General features: G+C 46.4%; 1 protein-coding gene across 1 annotated transcript in view; it reads left to right on the top strand.

Moving 5' to 3' along the window:
* The window catches only part of CTCFL (CCCTC-binding factor like), a 270,522-nt gene that overhangs the window by 37,255 nt on the left and 205,355 nt on the right, over positions 1-27,912 (top strand). The window contains exons 3-4 of the mRNA XM_078651972.1: positions 9,892-10,074; positions 10,627-10,858. Of these exons, the coding sequence (XP_078508098.1) occupies positions 9,892-10,074; positions 10,627-10,858 (415 nt within the window). The remainder of the gene's footprint in view (positions 1-9,891; positions 10,075-10,626; positions 10,859-27,912) is intronic.

Below are 27,912 nucleotides of genomic sequence, written 5' to 3' on the forward strand. Positions count from 1 at the left end.
TGACATCTTCTATGACATCATTGATAATATCACTGCAACATTTGCATTGAAGTTATTGATGAGAAAATTGTGTATGGCGGGGTCACATCAAGTGCTGTGATCAATTACATGTAATCCAGTCCCAATGCTTTTATGAGAATTTTTAAGTCTAAAATTCCCTTCAGTAGTTTATTGAGAGGTCGGTTCACTATCTTATCGCATCCCAGTTATTTTTTGAACTCTAGGATATTGTTTTATGGTGTTAGAATATAATCAGCAATGAAATCCTAACATTGAGGTGCTTCTTGTGTCATTTAGGGGAGCACAAAGATATTTAAGTCACTTTATCTTATGTAACATACCAGCTGGTCTTTCATATCTCTGTAGTATCCCCTTTTGGATTGTGGGGTATGTAGTTCCTTGATTTATTGCTCTATTTTACACAGTGAAATCACTAAATTGGATTGCTTCTGAATGTAGCACTATTTAAATTTCTTGGTCATGCTGTGATCCTTCATTGGGTTCATTGTGATGTCCCTTCACCAACTGATTTCTCCGTCAGCGTTTATTGTTGTATTTCTTATTAATTACCACTCCCAATTTTCTAGGTCCTCTCTTTTTCATACCTCCTTTTCAACAGGGGCCTAATTATCTTGCCAGTAGTGTGTGTCTGTCATGGTTGTAAACAACTCGAGGAATCTGAATACCATTGTTGCAATCTACAGTCCACCTCCTTGCCCTTCTCTCACATTGAAATGAAAAAAAGTACTACATTTGAACCAATTCGAGCACTGCATTAAATACTGTGCCAATGTTTTAAGAATGAACATTGTTCGAGGACTTAGGTCTATGAATGTAAAATGTTTTAGCTTTTGTACCTGAAGATTTCAATTCTATTAAGGACACGGAGCGAGGATTATGCTTTACTTTCTCCACTTTATTACACAGGAGCCATATTAAACCATTTTAAAGAAACTTCAGATCCCATGAACCCTTCGGAATAATGCAACAACAGTCCATCCAATCAGTGTGTAGATGTCTCTTCATAGTACTCTGTGGACTCTCTTTCTCTTTCTTCATGCAACATTATGCCAAATTCTTGCAACCTAATCCTGTTTCCTCGAGTTAGCTCCTGTGATATAATAGAGAGCATTGAGTCAAGATCCCTAATGTTAAGGGAAGCATAATATCCATTAAGACAGCAATAAACATTGATTAATTCTTCACCTAGTGAAACTGTGAATACATCCCAGAACGTTTAGTAAGAATAGATTACTTACTCACAACTCATCTATCTACATATGTCTCTGAATATTGTTGGTTATATTGGGGGATCCGTCAATCCTAGACCCCGGAAGGGATAATTCTCACCTCTGTGTCCTTAATAGAATTGAAACTTAGTGTTACGAAAGCTAAGAAAATGTACACCCTATGTCAGTACGGGAGATGAGGATTATGCTAGTTCTACACTTATTTACCACCAAAGCTGCCATGCTGGGATGTAGCTTGAAATAGAATCGCTGGAACATCGAGTCCAGGGACCAGTCTGCTGCATTCATAATGTCCTCTAAGCGTGCCCCAAGGGAAAATACTTTAGAAGCTTTGCTCCTCCGGTAGAATACGCACCAAACATCTTTGTGGCAATAGCAGCTTCTTGCATGACCGAACATACCCATCTGCCAATGGTGGGAGAAGAAACACGTTTGTGGGGTCTTCTGAGGTCAATGAGGGTTTGTCGTTCACCTTGGGGACAAAGGCTCTCTGTCATAACCTCATAAGCTTTGGCACACTGCATCACACATTGTTTAGAAGAATCCACAAAGACTGGGTATGAGACAATCCGAGAGTTGGTCTTTGTTCTCCTGGAAATGTGGAAGATAACCCCATCCAGGGTAAACACTCTCCCAGTGATGTCCAGGGGCCTGAAATCTGACTCCCGTCTACAAGAGATCAAACATAATAGAGACACCAATTTGGCAGACAGCTCCTTTCGAGACCAATATTTGTTTTGGGGCCATGAGAGAAACAAGTTGAGCACCGAATTGACGTCCCATAAAACCAAGTATCTCGGTTCGGGGGTAGCAAATAATTGGATGTCCCACAGTGGTGTCCTAACCAGCAGGTGCTCGCCCACAGAGTGGCCTTCAATCAGGACATGTTCCGCCGTTAGTGATGAATGGGAGATAGTCACTGACCAGTAAGCCATACCCTTGAAAGCATGGGAAGCTAGGAAGTTCAAGATATAGACAATTCTTGACCCCAACGGATCCAGGCTTCTCTGATGACACCAACCCATTCATCTGGGCAAGGCAGATCTGTACAGTTTGACTGTACTGTCTGCCCATACCTTCAAGAGTAAGTCTGCAGCCTGGTTCGAAAGTCCTGGGACTTTCCATTGTCCCTGGAAATCCTCATTTGCCATTAGCCACAGATAACCCTCTAGAACTAGATGTTGAGTATTCCCTGAGGGATCTTTGAGCAGAGTCGGAAATAGAGGTAGATGGATTGGAAAATCCCAAGAAAGTTCCATCAGAACTGGATACCAGACTTGAGATCTTTAAGCGGGTGCTATTACCGCTGCATCTGCCAGTTGTCTCCTGACCTGGCCTGAGAGTCACATTATCATGGAAAAGAGAGGAAAGGCATAGCCCATCTCCGTTGTCCCGTGTTGTTGGAAGGCATCTGTCAATGTCGCATTGGGTTCTGGCCTCCAGCTGAAGCACCTGTCCAATTGATGATCCAACCTGGAGGCAAACAGATCCTGGACCCTAGCGCCTGGAACACAGGATGCTCAGTTTTCGACAAGCTCGATTGCCAGTCTGCCACCTGATTGGCCTATCCCAGTAGGTGCACCACAGTAACAGAGATTTAATTCGCGAGGCAGTATTCCCAGCAGCTCTGGGCCAAATCCGAAAGGGGTTTGCACCATCTTCCACCTGGGTGGTTGCTGTATAAGACTGCCGCCACATTGTCCATCTTGCGGAGGACAATACATTGAACCCTTTCCTTGGCCCAGCATTACACTACGAAGGAACCAGCCAGCTGCTCTAGGCAGTTGATATGAAGATCGCGTTCCTGATCGCACCATTTTGCTCCTGTGGAGAATTCTCCTTATTGTGCCCCCCCCCCCCAACCTATGCCACTGGCTTTGGATTTTATCATCAAGTCCGGTTGGGTTCCAAAGATGGCACGGCCATTCGGAGACTCCATTGGGCCTGCCACCAGCGGACGGAGACTCCATGTAGACCAGGCGATGCTGCTGGAATCAAAAGACTCTTGTCTGAGAGAAAGGCCCCTCAGGGTCTGGAGCAAAAGTGTGACCAATAAAGGTACCCTTCAGCCTGTCAAAAGTCATTGAAATGACACCTGGGTCTTGGTCGCTCTTTTTCTTTCACTTCTGGTGCTCCTCTGGCTGTCTTAGGAGTAAAAGGGTGGATGACACTTGGGGTTCTTCCCTCGAGTTAAGCAGTTGGCTGCAGCTTGCAGCCATGTTAAGGAGCTTCTGCTCCAGGGTGTCATAGCCTCAGAGAGCCACCTTTGTATAGAGGCATCCGTTACCTCGCAGAAGTTGTCATTTATTGGGAGGTAGGTAAGAGATTCCTCCTCCTCCATGTAGGAATCATGAGACTCTTATATATCAGAGGCGATTGGGCTGAGGGGATTATTTATAATGAGCCTGAGTGGCCATTGTATGTAGGTTCTACGGACACCGCACAACACCACAGTTCCACTGGACAGATGAGAAGTGTGCGTCCCTGCTGAATCATTTAATAGTTCTCCTGCAGAGGCGTTAGAGTGCTAAGTATTAATCGAGAAACTAGAGCACCTCCAGTTCGAACCTCTGACTGGGGATTTTTTAGGTAAGCTGTGTGGAGTCTCGCAGTTTTAAATACAATCCCAGAGGGGCGTCTGACTCCAGGCAATGAAGGCCAAGGAAAATGGGCGCAGCCCGTTGCGGTGCTCCAGATCAGAAAAGCAGATTCGAGCACTTGCTCCGTAGCACTCGCAAATGAAATGTCCCTAACAGAGGAGGCATGTTGTTGCCATCTAGTGGTTAATAATAATAATAATAAAAGGGATCTTATCGTGCGCGGACTTAGCCCAGTGGGCATCAGTGGTTGGAAGACTGCATCACAGAGCCCTAACACGCCTCGAACGAGGCACCAGCCCCCAAAGAGGCTCAGCAACTGTATAGGAGCGGCAATGCATTCCCACTGTTGTGTTGCAAATGAAAGGTTAATGACCAGTAAAATGTGTAAATATTATAAAAGAGATAAACAAGGCCCAAAGGCCTTCAGCACCCAACTGCCGGCTGCAGCAGCAGCGAAGAAAGATAGTCAGAAAAGGACTATGAAGGGACATCTATATGCTGCTCGGATGAACTGTTGGTGCATTATTCCCAAGGGTTCATGGGGTTTGAAGTTTCTTTAAAATGGTTTAATATGGCTGCTTTTTAGGTCGATGAATGTGTGTGAAAATCGCACTCAGGTTTTTAAGTTGAAGCTGCTATTCTGGTATGTGTGCTATGTCAGATTAATGCCTGCTCGCATTTATAATAATGTGTGCTTTTTAGGTTGAGCATTCAAGACCTCCTGAATATACTTTAGTATATACTTATATGTGTATGTACTTTGTGGGCTCTGGAGATCAGCCCTAGAACTTGTCTGCTTCCGCTTAGGGACATTTTTTTCTGTTCTACTGCCTCTATTTAACTGTCTTGATAGAAAACGACCAGCAGAGGTCAGTAAAATACCAGAATTGCTTTCTGCTGAGGGCCTTTCTTTTTTTAAATTTTCTGGCAACTGCCTCAATTTAACTTTCTTGATGGAAAATGACCAGCAGAGGTAAGTAAAATACCAGAATCACTTTAGCATTCTCTAGATTCCGGTCCATAGAAATTGTCTTCTACGAGCACCCGTAGACAATAATTAGTTTTTCAAATCTTGTATTTTCAGTGATATGACCACTAAAGGCCCTGATTTTATATTAAGAACAGAGCTTTGGACTATACCATTTCCCGCGGAAAGGCAATATTTCTCTCCAAGTGTTCCCATACCTGGCGTGTCACACTGTTTGGTACTTACTTTTCCTCCATGTTAAACAACAGTAGATGTTTCACCACCCAGGCTAATGTGCTGCATAGCTAAATACATATAAGATGCCAAAGGCAAGACAAGATTGCATTGCAAATGCTTGTTAATAAAGCGGAGAAGGTAAAGCATAACCTCTCCTCTGGTCCTGAAATAGATTCACAAATACAGGGAAGGAGATTGTGTGCAGAGAGTGACATTTGATCTTCCACTCAAAACCTCAAACCATATAATCAACTTGTAAGCTGCTCTTTATCAGTGCAAATTGAGGAATTGTCCAAAAGTAAACCATTCACACATATGTTCCCAAGCCATGGTATAGATACATTATTTGGAAATATTTGAGAAATGAGGATAGAAATAAGTAATCTCACCCAACAGATTTGTATGCTTTTTCAAAGTTAACAAGTAAGACAGTTCCATCCATGCATGCTGTCTCTGGAGCATTGAAGGTGTTTAATATGGAATTTATGTTGAGTTTTCATTTGGCCTGGATCAGAAGCTTGGAGGATTTTGTTAAATGACACGTTTGAAGGATTGTGCTGCTGAGTCAGCATTGTGTAACCAAGGAAGAGTGATGTGAAATAACTCACAAAGGACTTGCCTCTGGATTTGGACCATCTTCAACACTATATGTCTGTCTTTAAGTAGTCTTGCAGTCAGAAGTCTCAAAGAGACCTGGGAGAAGACACTGTATTAGTGCTTGATGAACCTGCTTCCCCACAAATCAAGAAGGAGATTTTTCGGGGTGGTGCTAACATGTGTAGGCAAGTTACTAAAATCTTATAGATTGAGCTTTTATTAACCATCAGCAACAACTACAATACTTAGATTATTGTAATTGAACCTCACCTCTCTACCTACAACCCACTCTTTAAAGGATTTAGAGGTTCCAGCATGGCAGACAACCATCTTCATGATCTCTCTGTCTTTGACCTCCAGATCAGATACTCGACTATCCTCGTCAATCACTCTGGCAGCTGTGTTCATAAGATCCAGCAGTGCCTCGAACACCTTAACCTACTCAATCCTTACATAGAGTACTATACGCGGATAATAACATCATCTTTATTGAGGAGGTTAGCAATCCAACCTAATCCGTTTCTGACACAGAGAAGACATCTTATCCATCGTCTATGGCCTCGGAAAGCGATCAACTTTGCCCCTTGGTCATGGTATTTTCATTCATATGTGTTAGATTTGGGGGTCTCTAGTTGGCACAGGTAGGTACTTGTGACAAATAGGGACCCTTTCCTCTAGTCAGGGTAAGGGGGTACACTCCTAAAATAACCCCTGCTCACCCCCTTGGTAGCTTGGCACAAGCAGGCAGGCTTATCTCAGAGGCAGTGTGTAAAGCATTTGTGACCACATACAGTAACCCAGTGATAACAGTACAGATGGACACCACACAGTTGTATATTAAAAATAAGTATTCTTTATATAGACTTAACACAAGACCACAAACGACAAAAATCCACAATACTATACTTAAAATGGTAGTTTCATCTTAGTTCAGTTCAGTTCTTAAGATTCAACACTTTAAGTCAATGTACCTTACGATGCGTGACGCTTGTACAACAAAAGTGTTGCAGCGATGGAAATGCGGCAAAGTTCCGGTGCAAAGAAATAAAGACGTGAAGATCTTCCAGATGCGGCACGCTTCTCCGATGATGTGAGAAGTCTTGGTTTGATGTGTCAACTGCAGCGGCGACACCCGAGTTTAGTGATGCGACGGCAACAGCTTCGGCTGCAGCACTCTTCTTCAACGTTTGCGAAACGCTTCCGCGCAATGCGACAACTACAGCGTCGACATCCAAGATGCGGCGGCAGCTGCTCCGACGGCGGCACGCTTCCCCGTGGGTGCCAGTCGCTTTCCTCGATGCGGTGCAGTGCGACAACTACAGATGCGACATCCACAATGCGACGGCAGCAGCAGAGACTGCAGCAGCACCGACGGCGACACGCTTCTTCACCGAGGCGAGACACCTCTCTCAATGCGGTGCAGTGCGACAACTACAGCGGCAACATCCAAGATATGACAGCAGCAGCGACGGCAACACGCTTCCTCTTCATTACGAGACTCTTCTTTCAATGCGGTCCAATGCGTCATCTACAGCGGCGACACCCTCCTTAGGAGTTGCGATGGCAGCGGCTGCGACGGCGACACGCTTCTTGAGTCGCGCTTCCAGCTCCTTGCGACAGGCAGTCCCTCAGAAGGCCCAAAAACAGCAGTAGGCACTTCCAAAGAACTCTGGAGAGCTGGGGTTTGACATCTGTTGTCCCAGCAGGAGGCAAGCTCTGTTCCAAGCCCTTGGAGATCCTTCACAAGTTGAAAATAAAGCACACAAAGTTCTTTCTTTGGCAGTCAGGCAACCACTGCAAGCCAATCCCCCAAGCAGCACTTTAGCTTAGGGATAGTCTCACCTCAGTTTCTTCAGGTTCCTCTCCTCAGTAACGGTTTCTTCTTGTAGTCCAAAAGTGATCTAATTTCTTGGGATTAGGGTCCCAATATTTATACCCCAAAATCCTTTGTCCTCTGAGGGCAGAAGGCCCTTTGCCCAGTCCAAACCAGTTCTGGAGCATTCTGTGTACATGGCTGCTTCTTTCCTTTCGCATCGCAGGGCAGAAATAGCAGACTCCCCACATGAGGTGGAGCCAGCATTGTGGAGGGAAAGCACAGCCTTGGAGCACTTTGTTGACATGATTCCTTCTCTTCTTTAACTGTGCAGGGCAGAGACATCAGCCACACCCCAGGAGGTGGAGCCAACATTGTGAAAGGCAGGCACAGACCTATTTAGGTCCCAGGTGCTACTCCTCCCACCCATCTAGATGCAGATCTTTCTATTCACCACTGGACTGACTCATTCTGCCTCTTGGAATCCCCAGCCCTGTCACTCACAAACTCCAGCTAAGGAATACACAACCTAGCAGAGGCAGGTTTTGGATATATAGACAAGAAAATACCTGCTTTCTAAGTGTTATTTTCAAACATAGAATGTTAAAACCAACTTCACTAAAAGATGCATTTTATCATTCTGAGTGCAGGCACACTAAACTCGAATTTCTATTATGTTCATTGAGTCAGTTAGGATTATAAGAATGTAATATTCTAGCTGCCTATTCTGACCTATGGAGAGCAGGTAGCCTTGCAATAGTGAAAAACGAAAATGGCTGTAATTCACTATTAGGACATGCCACACACACCAGGGCATGTCCTACCTTATACTTACAATGTACCCTGCCCTTGGGCCTACCATAGGGGTGTCTGATATGAAGAAAAGGGAAGGTTTAGGGACTGGCAAGTGGGTGCACTTGCTCAGTCAGCATGACAGTACCAGACTGCACGCAGGCTCTGCAATGGCAGACATTAGACATACTTTTACAGGCTGCTTCTGTGTTTGGCACAACCAGAGCTGCAAGCCCACCAGCAGTATTTGGTTTACACGCCCTGGTGCACTGTACTAGGGTCTGATAGGTAAACCAAACCAACCAATTATGAAACCACTGATCAATACATTAATTTACAATAGGGGGCACTTGCAAAGTGGCTCTGGAAAGCAGTGGCACAGTGCCCAAAGCATCTAACACCAGCAACAACACATGAGGCAACAGCAAAAATGGAAGGGAGACCCACTATGAGCAAATGCAGCAGAGCAGAATAACCTACCCAAGTTCTAGTGCTGTTCCGTCACCAGGTAATATGCATCCCACACAAAACCAGGAGTATGGAACAGAAAATAATTGGGCCTGCGATACACTGTATAATATGCTTCGATCCACTTTGTGTGGACTTCTGGTCTCCAGCTGTGCCACTACTCACCCCTTGGATCACCAAATACCCTCATGTTAGTTAGAGGGCCTATCCCAGGTGCATAAGTGAGATCCGAAGCAGTGTTCAGCTCTGGGACCACTTGCCTCCAACAGCTCCCTTTAAGTTCCCTGACAATTCCCATCACACGGAAGCTCATCCACATCCATAACACTCCATACTCTATCTTTGACTCATGGCTTTGACATGCTTCCCATGTTTCTCCAAAGCAGTCCATCGTCAGGTCACTAGTAGGGCTGGTATCGCTTGCACGATTAGTTATGGTTCTAATCCTTCCTATGTGTGTGCTTTTGTGTCATTGTTGTATGAAGTCTCTAGGTGGGTTAATTATGTGGGCCATGTAATCAAATTATGTGAGCCATGTCATCAAAGTTTTCTCTCCCCCCCCGGGGGGAGAGAAAACTTTGATGACACAGGTGGCCAGCCCCTTTAGTGTTGAACAACCTGGTTCATGGGTACATCCAGTTCTTTCTCAATGCCTTACTTTCTTGATAGGTACTAGAAAATGACCCAGCCCAGAATTTAAACCAGTCCAACCACATGCCAAGGCCTGGGCACTCGCCTTCCGGTTGTGCCGCTGTGCATATCTCTCACTCTCAAATAGGAACTCAGTGTCCCATAATACGCCATGCCTGGGATTTAGGGTTGGAGGGGACTGTTCAGTTCCCTGCACACTAGGACATTTTTCCACATTCACTACAGGTATCGCCTTGATCTTCAGCCTCTAAGGCTGTTGGGCACCAATCACCGCCCTAATGGGGGAGGTTCCCAATCCACAAACCCCATGGCTCAACGTGCAGTTCGAGTATTGGGCAAGTCCAATCTCTCCCTGCCCCCCGCCATCTAGATTACTTTACTGTCCCAGCAGCCACTCAGACCCTTCCCGCTTGTGTCTTAATGGGGCACCTCCAAAGGCAGGGCACCCCCAGAGGCAGGCCTTGCACCAGATGATCACCTTGGGTACCGCATCAACTGTGTTCTTTGTATCTGCAGGCAATGGAACCTCACATACTTAAGACAAGAAGTGAACTGGACCTGAAGTCAGACGTGCTTGTCACCACCCCGGAACATCATGCAGCTGCATGTCCAGTGCACCCGCGACGTGATCCTATTACCAGTCACCAGCCGTGCCAACCAAGCTCCAGTATGGAGAACCTACCACCAAGGAAGTCCCAGGTAACACCATTATTCTTCACCTTTAGTCCATCAGAGCAATTCTCATGGCTCTATACTAATGCCATGAGCGTAAAGTATTGCTGTGAGTCTATAGTAATGCGGTCATTTCTGGAGAATGAAACAGGATAAGAAATCATCTGCTGTCTTGTTCCTTTAAGGCATTTCCAAATTATTATTAATATTGATGATAATCATAATAATAATATTCATATCAATAATTTAAATTCTTTCCAGTCCTATTACGTGCTTTGATCACTTGAACAAAAAAAATTCTTAACCATTGAAGATTAAATGTGCCATATATATAGTCACTAGCAACCTTGTCAACAAAGTCTGAAAAGAGCATTTCATGCACAAGGTTCCATTTAAGCAGCCAAGTCTTCTGGCCAGTATAACTCACCCATACAGAATACCAAAAGGTCATTCTGTTCCTTGACTCCAGAATGGTGTGAGACAAGGCTTAGAACATGGAAACCAGTTGTAATGTTTTATCTCTAAGTTTGAGGAAGTTGATGACCATGTTTTTCATAACTAACTTTCTGTAACTTTTAGGTTTGCCAAACTGTAGCTGGTGATGACAAGGATCAACAGAAGCTTGTTTTGATGGAGGAGAACATCAAAGATGTTTCACAAGTTACGAAAAGGATGAGCATATTAGAAAGAGAGAAGCCTCTGGCCGTTTTTACATCCAGAGAAACACAAGACGCTGTATTGTTCTCGGAAAAAAATGCTGAAAAGCCTGAGGATCCCAATGCTCTTGTGAGGAAGGGAAGTTCCGAAATAGGTAACAAGATCATTATGTTTGATTAACCTGCAAGACATCTTGTGCAGACAGTTAGAGTAAATGGCATAGGCCTGTGTTGAGCACTTATGAGTTTACCAATCTGCTGTCTCTTCCAAATGCTTACTTGTCAATCAGTCAGTGACACTGACCATTTAAATGCAACCTTTGCTATGCCCTAGTGGCTGTTTTAGTCAGCCCACTATTTCGAAAGCAAGTCACAGTGTTGTTATCTGGCTGCAAAGACCACAAGCCTTTTCTACAGGTTCCCACTCTCATTGGATGTTCTGGGCGTAGCCATCTACTTGGTACATCCTTTCTACTTATCTATGAACTAAAGTACCCCAGCTTTACATTATGTAAATATTGCAAGTAAGAAAGGAGTTCCATAACCATACAGAGGCAAAAAGCTACATTAATACCTTACACTGTACAGGGCCTGCTTTGTACTATATGTCCTTCACTCTTATGTCCATTGCTGTAAGCATTTCCATCTGACAAGCAGTAGAAAAGGCATTTGCAGCAGTGCATGTCTGACTTTTCACAGATGCAAAAACAACTGTTGATAGACAGAACGCAGAACAATGTCATACATTAACCCCAGTACAGAGATCCGGGCCTAAATCCATCGTTTTTTGCTTGTCATTCCAGTTTGAACCCAACCATATGCAAATCAGTCTTGACCCTGTGCCTCATGGGAACAGTCCAGCCCAAACTGCCAAGCCAGATCCTACCTGGATTGGAAACAAGCATTCTAGGACAGGTTTCGGGGTTTCACCCCTCTTCAGCCAGGATAGCTTAATTCCAGTGGCATGGAGAGCATGGGACCCACGTCTGGGCATACCCGTCCCACTTGGGGTGACAGATGCAAAAACAACAGTTGATGGACAGAATGCAGAACAATGTCATACATTCACCCCAGTACAGTGATCTGGGCCTATATCCACTGTTTTTTTGCTCACCATGCCATTCCAGTTTGAACCCACCCATATGCAAATTAGTCTTGGCCCTGTGCCTCATGGGAACAGTCCACCCCGAACTGCCAAGCCTGGTGACAGAAGGGTGACATACCCTGAAACCGTTCCCAGGATGCTTGTTTCCGGTCCAGGCAGGACCTGGCCTGGCAGTTCGGTCTGGACTGTTCCCATGGGGCACAGAGTCAAGACTGATTTGCATATGGCTTGGTCCAAACTGGGGTGGTGTAGTGGGCAAAAGAACCATGGATTTAACCCAGATCTTTTGACTGGGGAGAATGTTTGCATTGTCAGCATTCCGCCCATCATTTGTTTGCTGTAACACTTTTCGCCCTAAGTGGGATGGGTATGCCCAGACGTGGGTCCCTTGCTCACTGTGCCACTGGATTCAAGCTACCCTGGCTGAAGAAGGGTGACATACCCTGAAACCAATCCCAGGATGCTTGTTTCCGGTCCAGGGAGGACCTGACCTGGCAGTTCGTTCTGGACTGTTCTCATGGGGCACAGGGTCAAGATTGATTTGCATATGGCTTGGTCCAAACTGGGGTGGCGTAGTGGGCAAAAGAACGATGGATTTAACCTAGATCTTTTGACTGGGGGAGAATGTTTGCATTGTCAGCATTCAGTCCATCATTTGTTTGCTGTAATGACTTTTCACAGTCTCTGAGAGGAAAGGTGCGGCACAGATATGTAATGATGTCTGTCTACTGCCAGCAGCACAAATGTGCAATTAATGACTTTTCACAGAGTCTGAGAGGAAAGGTGCTGCACAGATGTGTAATGTCTATGTACTGCCAGCAGCACAGATGTGCTATTGCACAGTACTTGAGCGTCCATAGGGAAGCTTAATGCTGTCTTCTGTAGGCTCCATTGTGACACCACTGCTCCCTTGCTGTACTATCTTCTCATTCTAGACTCGTTCAGAATGTGCCTGTAATAAGGAAGCAAATGAAATAATTATACGTAGAGATACGGGGCTCCTTTACATATTTATTGTGGGCCTCCCAGGAAGCCCCTTGGTTTCCACCTTCACATTAAGTCACAACTACAGTTGTCATATATTGGAGCGCATTAAAATTATTAACCCTTTGTCCATGGGTAGCCAAATAGTATGTATGTTTTGTCTAATAGGTACAGTTGTTTTTGATTTACTGTACATCATGCTCTATAAATTGACATGATACCATCGCAATTAAAAATGTTCTAATGCACTTATCCCCGCATAATAATTTACGCGTACATATAGAGAATATTTTCTAAATGTATAAATTAATTTTCTAATGAGGAGCACATATATTGATGTCATTACTCATGGAGATTCTTTAATTTCAATTTTAAGTTTAATGTGAACTTTAATTTGTTTCAGTAATTTTTATTTTATTTTAACCCATTTGATGCGTCGGATGGCCCCCGGCTGTCCGATGTCACGGTGGGCATGTGCGGAGGATGGCCGGGGGACGTCCGAACCATGCCCACTCATTATTTCACCCGCACCACGGCAGAATTCGCGCCGTGGTCAACGGCTTAAACAATAGATCAACAAATGCATTCACAATTTCCTTTACTTTCTTTCTTCCTTCCTCCCCTTCCTGGGCTCCTGGGATATTTTGCATGCCTTTCTTTCAATAATCCTGCCTTAAAAGGGAAGCATAACGTAGCCACTTAACTCATGATCACAAATTTCAAATAGTTTCCTGATCATCTTAAGGTATGTCCTGTGGAAGGATCTGAATTGCCCTCCATGTTCTTGAACATTGAATATTGTTCAGTGTTGCCAAAGAAATCTAGCAGCACACTCCCCTGGGTACTGAATTCCCTCTTCTGCCTGCTTTAGCAAAGGCTATTATTGTTTCCATTCCCAGGTCTAGCTAAAGCCTTCAGGACCATTTAAGTAGAATGGGGTGATCAGTTCGTCCCCATTTTTTTAGCTATGAGTTGTAGCCAGAGGACTCTTTGTGTACCTCTCAGATGACCATCCAGGCTAGCAATGTCCCCAGTGCCCTGCAGGGTACTGTATTACCATGGGAGTCCGCAGGGAGTGGCAAGGGGGGCACTGTCCGGTGTGGGCCCAGTCAGGGCCGGCCCTAGTCCATCATGCTTTTGAAATGGTGCCATTGTTCCAGGTGGCAGCCCCCTCCATTGGGTGGGAAGGGTGCAAGGGGTGGCCGAGAAGGGAGCAAGGCAGAGGCGCGAAGGGTGCAAGGCAGAGAGGAGAAGGGTGCAAGGTAGAGAGTAGAAGGGTGCAAGGCAGAGAGGAGAAGGGTGCAAGGCGGAGGAGAGAAGGGTGCAAGGCAGAGGGGAAAAGGGTGCAAGGTAGAGAAGGGTGCAAGGTGGAGGGGGAGAAGGGTGCAAGGCAGAGGGGAGAAGGGTGCAAGGCGGAGGGGAGAAGGGTGCAAGGCAGAGGGGAGAAGGGTGCAAGGCGGAGGGAAGAAGGGTGCAAGGCAGAGGGTAAAAGGGTGCAAGGCAGAGAGGAGAAGGGTGCAAGGCAGAGGGGAGAAGGGTGCAAGGCAGAGAGGAGAAGGGTGCAAGGCAGAGGGGAGAAGGGTGCAAGGCAGGGAGGAGAAGGGTGCAGGGTAGAGAAGGGTGCAAGGCAGAGGGGAGAATGGTGCGAGGGGGAGAAGGGTGCAAGGCAGAGGGGAGAAGGGTGCAAGGCAGAGGGGAGAAGGGTGCAAGGCAGAGGGGAGAAGGGTGCAAGGCAGGGGGAGAAGGGTGCAAGGCAGAGGGGAGAAAGGTGCAAGGGAGAAGGGTGCAAGGCAGAGGGAGAAGGGTGCAAGGCATAGAGGAGAAGGGTGCAAGGCAGAGGGGAGAAGGGTGCAAGGCAGAGGGGAGAAGGGTGCAAGGTAGAGAAGGGTGCAAGGCAGAGAGGAGAAGGGTGCAAGGCAGAGAGGAGAAGTGTGCAAGGTAGAGAAGGGTGCAAGGCGGAGGGGAGAAGGGTGCAAGGTAGAGAAGGGTGCAAGGCAGAGAGGAGAAGGGTGCAAGGCAGAGAGGAGAAGTGTGCAAGGTAGAGAAGGGTGCAAAGCAGAGGGGGAGAAGGGTGCAACGGGGAGGGGAGAAGAGTGCAAGGGGGAGAGGAGAAAGGTGCAAGGTAGAGAAGGGTGCTAGGCGGAGGGGGAGAAGGGTGCAAGGTAGAGAAGGGTGAAAGGCAGAGAGGAGCAGGGTGCAAGGCAGAGGGGAGAAGGGTGCAAGGCAGAGGGGAGAAGCGTACAAGGCAGAGGGGAGAATGGTGCAAGGCAGAGGAGAGAATGGTGCAAGGTAGAAAAGGATGCAAGGCGGAGGTGGAGTAGGGTACAAGGGGGAGGGGGAGAAGGGTGCAAGGGTGAGGGCGAAAGGGTGCTAGGCAGAGGGGAGAAGGGTGCAAGGCAAAGGTGCAAGGTGGAGGGGAGAAGGGTGGAAGGCAGAGGGGAGAAAGGTGCAAGGCGGAGGGGAGAAGGGTGAAAGGCAGAGGGGAGAAGGGTGCAAGGGGGATGGTGATAAAGTTAAAAATTTGCCCCCCCCGGAAACATTTTTGCAGACGCCCATGTTTATTACCAGTGATATATTCTTTGACGCTCAGTACGGATTCCCAGAATTCTCTTGAGTTTGTGGCTAGGCCATAGGATGTGGGTAGTTTTCCCATTCCACTGCATTCTCTCCAGCATATCTCCGGCCGGTGTTTATTCACGCTGGAGTGTAATGCTATCTATGAAGTATTTTCAAGTTATCTTCTCTACTATTGGTATTAATTGCTCCTTTCTGGGAGGAGTACATAAGGGCAGCCCATTGTTTATCATTTAGGGTGGACCCAAACTCCTTCTCCAATGCCACTTGGAAACTCCCTTTGGGATGTATCTCCGCTGTGCAAAGTATCGTGTAGAGCTCAGATAGTAATTAATTTCCTGAATGTGAGGACGAGCAATTTTTCAAACGATGTGCTGGGTCTGGAATTGAACTTATTTGCTGATGAGTACATGGCTCAGTTGATATCTAAATACTTCTAGCCCTTTGAGGGAAACATTTTGTTTGATTTGCTCCAGTGATTTTATGTTTTCTTTCTGGAATACAAAACCTGTATTCATGCATCTACTGTCTCTCCATGGAAGGTTCTTTCTCTGAGCTAGCTTGGAAATCTATGGGGCCGATTCACAGAACTAACCTGAGATAAAATCCTAAACTTACTGCTTTTGGTATTCGCAGAAGGCATTTAGTAGAAGTAAAGTTAGGACTCCTAACTTTACTACTACTAAACTGAGGCAAAATTCTAACTTTACGACTCTAGGTATTTACAAAAGGCATTTAGTATTAGTAAAGTTAGGAGTCCTAACTTTACTACTACTAAATGCCTTCTGTAAATACCAAAAGTATTAAGTTTAGGATTTTATCTCCGTTTAGTCGTAGTAAAGTTAGGAGTCCTTACTTTAATACTGCTAAATGCCTTCTGTTAATACCAAAAGTAGTAAGTTTAGGATTTTATCTCAGTTTAGTAGTAGTAAATTTGCAATCCCATTGGGAATGACCCCATTGGTACCTGAGACCACTGCCTGCTCTTACAAAATATTTTCCCCTGCGTTTGCAAAGGGGAAGGAGTCCCCTAGGGACCCTTTCCCTTTTGCGACCCCATTACTTGAAGAGGGTGGTAATTCACAGTTGTTTTGCGCCCACAATTAGGGACATAAAACATTGGTACATAGGGTTGCGCACACTATTAGGAAGGGAACGCCACTTCCAAATAGCGAGTCACAAAACCCTATTTTGCGAGTCTCAAAAAATTGTGACTCGCAAAATAGGGCCTGTACATACCCCATGCCATTTTTGCATTTGCAAACCTGTTTGCGCGTGCAAAAATGGTCGTACATCTGGCCCTAAGTCTTTTCCTTTCTTAGGAAAATACCCAAACTCAATGCCACTGTAATATATCAAGATAAACATGTTTTGTTAATAGAGAAAGTGCATGTTACATATTTCCTTTTGCTGTCCAGCCTATCACCTGTCTGGATTTTGAAACCTTGTTAAAACAACTTGGAACCCTTTCACTATCTAAAAAATGTAATCAATCTGTAAGTCATTTTATACCTTTAAGTTTGACATCAGCCCCTTTGCATAATGACTACAACCGCTTTGCTAAAGAGCAGAAAGGAGATGCTACATTTAGACTCAAGGTATATTAACTGTGTGCTGAAATGTTTAGGGTCTCATTTAGAGGTGGGTGGTAAGGGGGCATCTCTGTCCTGTCAGACCACCTCTTACTTTCTGCACCTCATCTAGTGATGGTGCAACTGCCTTGGTTCCCACAGCAGAGGGTCACTCATCTCTATGGTCAGAAACGACTTCACAGCGGCCAGTTGCCTCAGAACCGCCAGGTCTGTGGTATTGAAAGGCTCACCCTATCAGGGTATGGCTTTTGTTTTTATCTACTTAACACCTGCCAGGTGCCACACCTGCACAATTACAATTGCCCCCTACATAGGACGAAACTCCTGTTGGGTCAGGGTTTTCTATTATTGAAAAATAACACGCCACCTTGGGGGCTTGTCTTTAAAACAAACTAAAACCATACTGGCAGTCTATCATGTCGTAAATTGGCAGCACACACATTCTGCCAAACTTGCCTGCTCAATTAGAGGTGGTGGAAATGTAAAGTTTCACCATCAGTACCTCAGCTGGCACTGCTGTGGGGACACTTGATCAGCAAGACAATTTACCCCACAGCCAATTTGAGACTCTGTGCCTTTTAGAGCAGGCCCACAATCTCTAGATTTTCCAACTCTGGGCTGGCAGATGAGGCATGGTGAGTATTTTCCAGAGGCTAGAAACTCAAACAATGTCCAGGACATAAAAAAAACACTCCCTGTTTTTCTTGGCCATTGATTTGTTTTCAAAAACAGATTCCCAACTTGGGAGTTAATTAAAAACAAAAATGGCCAAAACAATGTGTCACAGCTTGGCATGCTCTTCTGCCTTAAGAGCAACCACTACTCTAGCCAGGCAGGCGAAGATCTTACACTAGGACACACAAGCCATACCGAGGGGGGAATAGCTTCCACTTACCTGTTGGCTTGCCTTCTTAGGTGTAAATTACTTCTATGTTTCCAGTTTAGAGGTTAATGGAGCGGAAACACTTTTTAAAAAAATCGGTGGGGCCCCACCCCTAAACATCCTGTTTTGTGCTTTATTAAGAAGTTGGGTTTTGGGCATGGAATCTTGCCTGGCTCCACCATAGGATACCTTTGGCCGGTGATTCATGCTCCACTGGGCCATTGGTAAGTCCACTTTTAACCCCTCCCATGCTCATGACGAGCTCAGCTCGTCATGAGCCACGGTGGCCGTGTGCACATGACGAGCTGAGCTCCTCATGACTGTTGCGCCGCTCCCACGCGGGGATAATTCCCCTGCTGTGCTGAGCATTCCATTGGAACGGGCGTTGTGCACACGGCTACCGTGGCTCATGAAGAGCTGAGCTCATCACGAGCACCGGGGCGCTGTGCGTGCCCCCCTCCCCCCAGCACAGCGGGGGAATTAGCCCCGCAGGGAAGGGGTTAAAAGAGCTGTCCTATTAGGGCAGTCCTTCAGATGTATATTTCTCCTGTTAGGTATCTCCAGGAAATGGCTGGTGGTCCAGAACTGGAAGCAAAGCAAATGACTGTCACCCACAGCAGAAGAAACCCCCCAGAAGCTAATACTACAAAGACATGGGCAGCAAGTCATGAGAACGGCACCTCGTCCTTGTCGAGGTGAAGTGTGGCTCACTGGTTAGAGGAGGCAGACCTGGAAGCAGAGGTCAGCCCGGGACCAGGGTTCAATTCCCGGCTCGGCGGGGTCTTGAATCCTAAAATGTCCATGGACTCGACAATTCTCGCTCCGGTGCCTACTCGATTCACGGGTTCACACTCTGCGACTCTGGGCAATAGCTTGCTTAATCTCCACAACGGCCCCTCGCGGTGGGATGCCTGGCTTTCACCTTGCGGATACCCTGCCGGGGTTATCTCACAGGGGAATACCAGGACGGGTTCCCTAAGCAAGCGCTTAGAGACCGCTTGGTGATTTGCGCTATATAAATTCCTGTACATTTACATTTACATTTGTCCCCAATGTGTTTCAAAATATTCTCAATTGATTGAAGAAATGTGCGCATTCACCCCTTGCAAACGCTGCCCATGAATTGATGCCCATCTGATCAGTTATAGTCAAAACTAAACTAGTGATGCACCACACAGATTATGAGTCCCAATCAAATTCCAGTAGGCAACTTTTTCAGTTCTTCTTTTTGATTTATTGTTCCGTGAAATCGCATCCAAAGATTTACAGCACTATACAGCCAATGTGGTTGATGTCTGTCTAGGTGTAGTCTGACACTTTGTCTAAGATTAGTCTATGTATACACAGATTGTCTTATTGTGATAATAATTTATGTTTTTGTATGTGTGTTTGATTAATATTTTTAGTTATGTATTATTTGTTTAATTGATTTACAGCCCTAAAGCAGTCCAGTGTTTGGGTGAAATGGGTTGGCTGTTTTGTTCTGTAAATCTTTGGATGCTTTATCACAGAAAAATAAATAAGAAAGAAGAATTAACTCCCAGCAGATGTCTGACTATAAGAAACTGACATCAGTGTTTATGGAGACAAAAGTAGATTAGTTAATGGAGACAAAAGAAGATTGTGTCTCACACCACTGATCATTCCAAGACACTTTATCTGCTAGAAACAAACCACAGGAATCGAATTGTTTGCGACTTGGAGGCTGAAACCTATGCTATTCCCTGCTAAGTGGTTTTGAGGTTGGCAACTGAACTAGAACAAAATCTCCATATGACTGGAAAGACCTTATGTCAGATATCGAAATGTGCACATGGATGTATTGAATAATGCATTACAGTGGCTAGAGTGTATGAATGGACAGCTTCACAACAAATTGGGTCTTCTCACTCTACCGTGGTATCTCATGCTGATCTCAATGCAAGCTCAGTTACGACATTCTAGACCACTGCCGATATCCAGAGGCCGTGGGAGAATCAGCCCAGTCGCTCGGAGGTGCGTAAGCTGCACTGCCATTGATAAATATACAGCTAGCCACTTCTGTTACTCTTCTTATATGATAACCCTTTGAAGTTACACTTACATGTTACATGCTCTCATGTAGAATAATCTGAACATGAAATTACAGACTATTTGACAGGTTATATTTGACAATTTAGTTATCAGTCAGTCAAATTATGTGTTTGAGGCATGTGTGCTGTAGATACACATGCTTTGCATACTCCTGCTATCTAGTGTTGGGTCTGAATGTTTGCAAGTTGTTTTTCTTCGAAGAAGTCTTTTCTAGTCACAAGGTAAAGTGACTCCTCCTTTCGGTGATAGTGCGCATGGGCATCGACATCCATTCTTAGATAGTTTTCTTTCCGCCATTTGGTTCGACGTGGTTTGCGGCGCTCCGGTTTGAAAACGTTCTTCGGGATCCCCTCAGTGCGCAACCCACTGCACCCTCATCGGTAATGTTTTGTACGCGTCTCACCGTTCTCCGCATGTCGAAAAAAATAGCAAAACTCTCTACTTTGATGTAGAAGACATCATTGGCGGCCTTCAGGCCTAACCGCGTCATCAACTTACATTCCGTTCCGTAGTATCCAGTCTTCTGCCTATGGAACATAATCCTTTTCCGTTCTGTCCTCAGTGCCTCTGCAAGTATCCGCGCACCGACCTGCATAAAGTCTGCAACTTGTGTCTCTCACCGCAGCACAGGGAAAAAGATTGCGATGCGTGTCGATCGTTACTATCGAAAAGGACTTTGCCGGACCGTCGGGCTCGACGAAGGGACATGCGGCAGCAAAACATCAAACACAACCCGGATATTTCTGAGGGAGAAATGGAGGCATCGACAGCAGAAGAGGAGGGGCCCTTCTCTATTCAAGAATCTTACTCGGATCTAGAGATTAAGTTGGAGTCCGAAGAAGTTCCAGTGGGACAGGGTGCTGTGAGTAATAAAGCCCCTTTGCCTTCGAAACTTCCTCACACCAAACACAAGGCTTCTGGACCACCATTGCCTGCTGGCCATTGTCGGCACCAATAGACTGCTTCTAATGCCCTTCTCCTGGGCTCAGCACTGAAACAGAGAAGAAAGGCTTTTAGCTCGGACCCCAGCTGAGACAATACCCCTTCAGTTTCAAAACATTCTGGACCGAAAGAAAAAAATACAAATCCAGTTCAGCACCGAAAACTTCGGCACCCAAACAAAAAGATGCTCCCATAAAACCACCAGAGACGATTTTGGAAAAAATGAAAGAGAAGCAGGATCTCAAACAAAAGAAGATTCATATGTATCCTAATACTGGTCACATAATAGCTAAACCAGTAATACCTTTAAAAGGAAGACAGACATTAAAAATACAAAATCCCTCTGAAGAAGAAAAAGGACATGGCTACCAGCCCTATTAACATTCCTCAAACTCTTCCACAGTCTTCACTAATTCCCATTATACCAGAGATAGATCCCCTACACATTACACCATCAGGTTCTCCTAACACATATCCTGATTTAGGAGAGGATGACAATAAATATAGTCAGCCACCAAATCCGTGGGATGACTATAATATAGATCTACCTCAAGATGCAGACTCTGATATATACCCAGCAACACCTTCCCCTCCTGACGATAGTACTGCATATCAGGAGTTGATTGCTAGGGCAGCCAATTATCATTGAGTACCTTTACACAAAGAAGTCCTACAGGAGTATTTCCTTTTCGAAACCTTCGGAAACACATGCAAAACAACACAAATGTCGCCTATGTTGAAAGGAATGATGAGGCATACAAATTATATTTTTAAAGACCCAGTTAGAGAACGCTTACTAACCCCTAGGGTAAACAAAAATATAAACTCCCCACCATCTGACAAGCTTTTATTAGGGGTCAGTTGTCTGTGGATTCTTTGTTGGTCTCTAATGTCTGTAAGAGGGCAAACTCACGAACATCAGGCAAGGCAACACCTCCAGATAAAGAATCAGAACTAATAGATGCATTAGGAAAGAGAGTAGCTGCTCAATCAGCCAATCATTGATGTATAGCCAATATGCAAGGTCTGTTGTCCAGATACGATAGAGCTCACTGGGATCAAATGGAAGAATTATTGCAATATCTCCCAGAAGAACACAAAAAGAGGCAGGAAATAGTACAGGAAGGTAAACGTCCTTTCTAATTCATCTATCAGGTGTACATTAGATGCTGTAGAAACTGCAGCTAGAGGAATCAATACTAGCACTATGCTTGTGAGACATGCATGCCTCGGAATTTCTAGTTTTAAACCAGAAGTTCAGCATACTATTCTTAATGCACCCTTTAAATATGGTACACCTTTTTGGCCTCAAATAGACCAACCCCTTGATAAGATGAAGAAGGATACCAAAGTGCCAAAATCTATGGGAGCACTTCAATCTCCTTCTACCAGAGGTTCCTTTTGTTGCTCCTTTTACAGAGGAGGTTCCAAAACAAATACCACAGATACAGCTGTGTGTTCATACAAGACGCAAACACAATCACCCCCCTCTAGAGGATTCCTCAAGGGTGGTTTTAGAGGAAACAATTTAAGGGGAAGAGGTAGACGTACAGCAACCCCTTCTCTTACAGCCTGATTCATGAAAAACGGCATTTGCGAGTCTCAAATAGCGATAAAATGCGAATCGCAATTGAGAACTCGCAAATCAGAATTCATGTACATTACTGGAAAAAAAAGCGACTCGCACGCGGGCGCTAAATCCGTTAGCGACTAACTATAATCGCAGAATAATCGCTATTTCCGGCTACCTGCGTCGGGAATGCGAGTTGCAATCTCGTGCGATCGGGAATGCGAGTCGCAATCTCATGCGATCGGGAATGCGAGTCGCAATCTCGTGCGATCGGGAAAACGGGAAGTCGCTTTTCGAGCACAGTGATGACATCACAACCAGGAAGCAGGCAGTTCCCACCCCCAAACACCACAGTGAGGCAAACCTCGAGGGAGCAAGTCGGAAAGCAGCAGCTAATCTTGTGATAGCGAAATTACTACCAAACTGCTGCCATGTCTGAGGAACCTGTTCCTGGCCCCAGCAACAGCGCAGGGCGTAAGAGGAAGCTGAAGTTCTCAGAGCAGGAGCTCAAGAATCTGATAGAAGGGGTGGTGGCCAACCACGACAGACTCTTTGGGATCAACTCCAGGAAGGTCCCAGAGCAAGACAAAAGGAGGATCTGGCTGGGAATAGCCTCCAGTGTGAACTCCGTGGGTGTGGCCGATAGGTCATTGGAGGAGCTCAAGAAGCGATGGTATGACCTCCGAGGTCGTGCCAAGGAGAGGGTGGCGGAGCGCCTTGGAGAGGCATCGGGCACTGGAGGTGGCGGACCTACAGTCCCTCCCAACACACCCTTGGAGGACCAGGTGGAGAACACCCTTGAGAGGGAGGCGTGCGTTGGCGTCACACCTCTGGACTCCTCCCGCCCCACCCAAGACACCCAAGGTAAGTGGCATGCGACTGCGACCCTGTCCCCTATGACCGTCCCTGACCAAATAGGCTCACATAATGGCCCTTAGTCATGCCTTTGTTGCGCATCAGGAAATGCCCTGAAGCATTGTGGAAGATGTAGTATGTCCACAATGTAGTAGTACCACAATGCAGCCAGACAGGTTCCAAAGTACGCAAATCCACAGCCATCCAGGGAATGTCACCCAGCATGCATGTAACATCAGCACGTCTGACAGTCACATGCAACTAATGAGTATCCACTTACCCTCACAGGTGGCGCAGAAAGCAGTGACAGTGAGAGGCTGCAGATAGATGAGGAGGCCCAGGAGGAGGATTCTCAACCGGAAACCCAGGCACCAGCCCCTGCCGCTGCAACAACACCAGCAGCCAGGCCCCCCACCGTTGTGGCCCCTGCATCTGCCGTTCCAGCCGCAGCCAAAGCCAGGCCCCCCACCGTTGTGGCCTCTGCATCTGCTGTCCCACCCGCAGCCAAAGCCAGGCCCCCCACCGTTGTGGCCTCTGCATCTGCCGTTCCACCCGCAGCCAGAGCCAGGCACCCCACTAATGTGCCTCCAGTCCCTGCCGCACCAGCAACGCCTGCTGTGACACCACCTGCAGCTGGTGCTACGACATCTGGGCCTGCGACAGCGGCAACACAGCGGGCAGCCACTGTGACAGGCCAGCAGAGCAGGCGTGGGAGTTCTCGCCGTCACACCACAGCTCCAATCAGCAGGAGGGGCAATGGACAGCGCCATGCCTGTTTGAGCGTAGAGAGACGCATGCTCAGGATCCATCAGCGCCAGTCACAGCAGCAAGGTGCCATTCAGCTCCAGCTGCACAAAATTGGGCGCAATGTGGCCGGAGTGGGAGACCGCATGGACCGCATGACGGCGGCCATGGGCCGCATGACTGCAGCCATGGAGGCAAACACTGCTGCGATGATCAAGCAGCGCAGTGCAGCAAGCCGGCGCCACCACCAGCTCATGAGCCGGCTGGCCTCCTACAGCAGGTCTAATTATGTGGCTGCAAATGCCACCTCACAGTTGTCGCGGCGGTCACTCACACAGCAGCACCAACTAGTTCAGTGCTGTGAGGACATCACCAGGGTCCTGGAGCACCTAACCACCGCGGTAACGGCACTACACCCTCCTGCTCTACCTGCCACTGTAGGGGGTGACGATGGCAGTGAGGGGGCTTCCAGCGTCAGCAGCCAATCTGCCACACTAGTCCCGCCACTTAGGCGCAGCACCAGGGCAACGCCTGGTACAGGTGCCCCGGAAGAGGATGAGCCTCAGAGGCGCTTGGGCATAACGCGCAGGAGGCGCAATTGACTCTGTCAGAAAAACACTGGCACAGGCTGACTATAAGCCTGCCATGTACTTTCACACTGCAGTGAGAAGGAATACTGTTAGTTGTAAATAGTTGTACTGATTACCTTTTTCTTGTGAATGAAACAAATATATTTATTTTGCAGCACACATTAGCCTTGTGTAATCATTACATTTTGCATGCAATTGTGATATGTGGGGTGGGGGAAGAGGGTGGGCTAGAAATTGTTCTCTGTGATGTGGTTGCGACGTCTGTGGCCTTCAGCTGGGTTCTCCCCGCGTGCATGGTGCGCATGTGCTGGTGGCCGGTCGTCCCCTTCTGATTCACTGCCTGAGATCTCAACAGGTATCCGGCGCTTGGTTGCAATGTTATGAAGCATTGCACAGACAGCCACAATGCGGCAGCACGCAGCAGGACTGTAATACATGGCCCCACCTGTCTTGTGCAGTATACGGAACCTGCTCTTGAGCAGCCCAAATGTCCTTTCTATACAGTTCCTTGTCCGGATGTGCGCAACATTGTAGCGCCGTTGCTGAGGTGTGGCAGGGTTGAGGTAAGGGGTCAGGAGGTATTCCCGTAGGGCGTAGCCACTGTCACCTGAATGAGAGGAGCAGATGTTGATTGCCTGTGCAGCGCAGTGACTTCATTGCAATGTGACATTGTCGACAAAGTGTACTTACCAAGTAGGTGTCCTTCCCCAAACTCTCCCCTGAGCAGTCGTGTGTGGAGTCCGCTGTGCCTGAAGATAAAGGAGTCATGGGTACTCCCTGGGTACTGGGCGACAATGTCAGTGATGATGGTCTTGGCATTGCAGACCATCTGTATGTTGAGGGAGTGGTAGGACTTCCTGTTGCTGTACATATACTCCGTGGCAGCTGGTGGGCAGATGGCGACGTGGGTACAGTCTATGCAGCCGAGGACATGGGGAAAATGGGCTACATTGTAAAATTGTAGTTTTGTCAGGTCCAATTCCTGTTGGCTCGTGGGAAATGTGATGTGGCGGTGGAGCTGGGTGAGCATGGCGTCAACGAAAGTGTGGAGGCAGCGTGACATGGTGGGCTGGGATATCCCCCCAGCAGCCGCTACTATGCCCTGGAAACTGCCGGAGGCCAGGAGGTGCAGGCTGCACAATACCTGCACATGTGTAGGCACCGAATTGTTTCGCCTTGTTGGGTGCTGCATGAGGGGGTCAAGTTCATGTATCAGCCAGATGATCATTTCCCCATTCAGCCTGTATTTAGCATATATCTGTTCTCTGGTTTGGCCCAGCAAGGTGACCCGCTGCCGGTAAATCCTTTCCTGCCTCATGCGTCTCCTCCGTGCTGCTCGCTGTAGCCTTCGCCGCCTCACCACCATGTACATTCCTGGCATTGTGGAACGCCTAATGCTGCTGCTGAATGTCCTTATGTGTGATTGGTCAGGCCTGGACCTGTTGGTGATTGGCCAACTGTTTTTCAAATTTTACTTAATCATGGCTTTTATGGTTACCACCTGCTTTGAGTTGTCCTTAATTTGCGCCGCGCAAAAGTGCGATTTTGGGGTTTTTCGCTATTGTATATTTTTCATGAATGCCGATAGAGAATATATTGCGTTTCGCTATTCATTTCGCAGATTCCGTGGTTGGTCGCTATTTCCGTATCGCTAATGCTCGACTACCGGGAATCTGCGACTATTATAGCGTAATCGCTATTGTAATCGCTATTCTGTGTTTGCGAATTCGCTATTTTGTTCTTGAATGCCAATTCCGTATTTTGCACCCGCAATTGCATTTTCGCAGCCATTGCGGGCGCTATTTCGCTTCATGAATCAGGCTGTTAGTCCACTAACAAGCAGTAACTTGCTAGTACTCATCCCTGACCATTCGTCACCTGTCAGGGGAAGATTACAACAATTTCCTCGTATTTCGCAAACAATAGCAACAGGCAAATGGGTTTTAGATATAATCCGACATGGTTATTGACTGGAGCTTACCAGCAATCCTCCCAATATTCCACCTCATATTCACAAATTCTCGCTACAAGACCAACAGCTCCTCAGACAAGAGGTACAAGCTCTTCTAACAAGAAGAGCTATAGAACCAGTTCTATTATAACATCAAGGATCAGGAGTTTACTCACTTTACTTCCTATTCCCCAAAAAGGACGGTTCTTTAAGACCAATCTTAGATCTCAGAACATTAAACCTATACATACTGTCTTAACTATGGTTACCCTTCAACAAGTGCTTCCACTTCTACATCAGGGCGACTTTCTGTCCACACTAGAATCAAATGACGCATACTTCCATATTCCTGTACACCCAGCACATTGCAAATATCTCAGATTTGTGATAGCAGGAAATCACTATCAGTTCAAAGTACTCCCATTCATAGTCACTACTGCACCAAGAGTACTTACAAAATGTCTGGCAGTAGTAGCAACTCATTCAAGAAGACAACAAATTCATGTCTTTCCATATCTAGACGATTGGCTCATCAAAGCCAACACAGAGCAAAGGTGTCTACAGCGCACTCAAGCTACCATAAACCTCCTTCATGAATTGGAATTTACAGTCAATGCACAAAAATCCTGTCTTCAACCCTCACAACTGCAACCATATCTGGGAGCAATGCTAAACACTCGCACAGCTCTAGCCTCGCCCAGTTCAGCCAGAATACAAAACTTTCAAACTTTATTACTGCAGTTTTAAGGCAATCAATACCTATTAGTCAAATTTTCATGGAACTATAAGGGATGATGCCATCAGCCATTGTTATAGTGCCTCATGCAAGCTGCGTCTTCTACAGCAACGCTTAGCACGTCAATTAAATCAATCACAGGATCAATTAACAGACCTGGTGATGGTAGACAGCTGCACTCATTGCTCTTTGCAGTGGTGGAACACACAAAACCTATCAAAAAGGGTGGTCCTTCATGGACCCATTCCACAAACCGTGCTAACAGCAGAAGCATCTGTCACAGGTTGGGGTGCCCACCTTCAACATTTAACAATTCCAGGTTTATGGAACAACGAACACAGAAATCTTCACATCACCTACTTGGAGCTTCTGGCAGTTTATTTGGCACTGAAAGCTTTTCAGCCTCACTTCATAGTGAAAGTTCTTTTAGTGCAGACGGACAATATGACAGCTATGTACTATGTGCACAAACAGGGTGGGGGGGGGGCACACTCTCTACAGTTGTCACTCCTATCTCATACCATTTGGCATTGGACAATACATCACAAAATTAATCTTCTGGCAGAACACCTTCCAGGCATGCACAACCACTTTGACGACCTCCTCAGCA

This window comes from Lissotriton helveticus, chromosome 7 (assembly GCF_964261635.1).
Source record: "Lissotriton helveticus chromosome 7, aLisHel1.1, whole genome shotgun sequence".
Classification (NCBI taxonomy): Eukaryota; Metazoa; Chordata; class Amphibia; order Caudata; family Salamandridae; genus Lissotriton; species Lissotriton helveticus.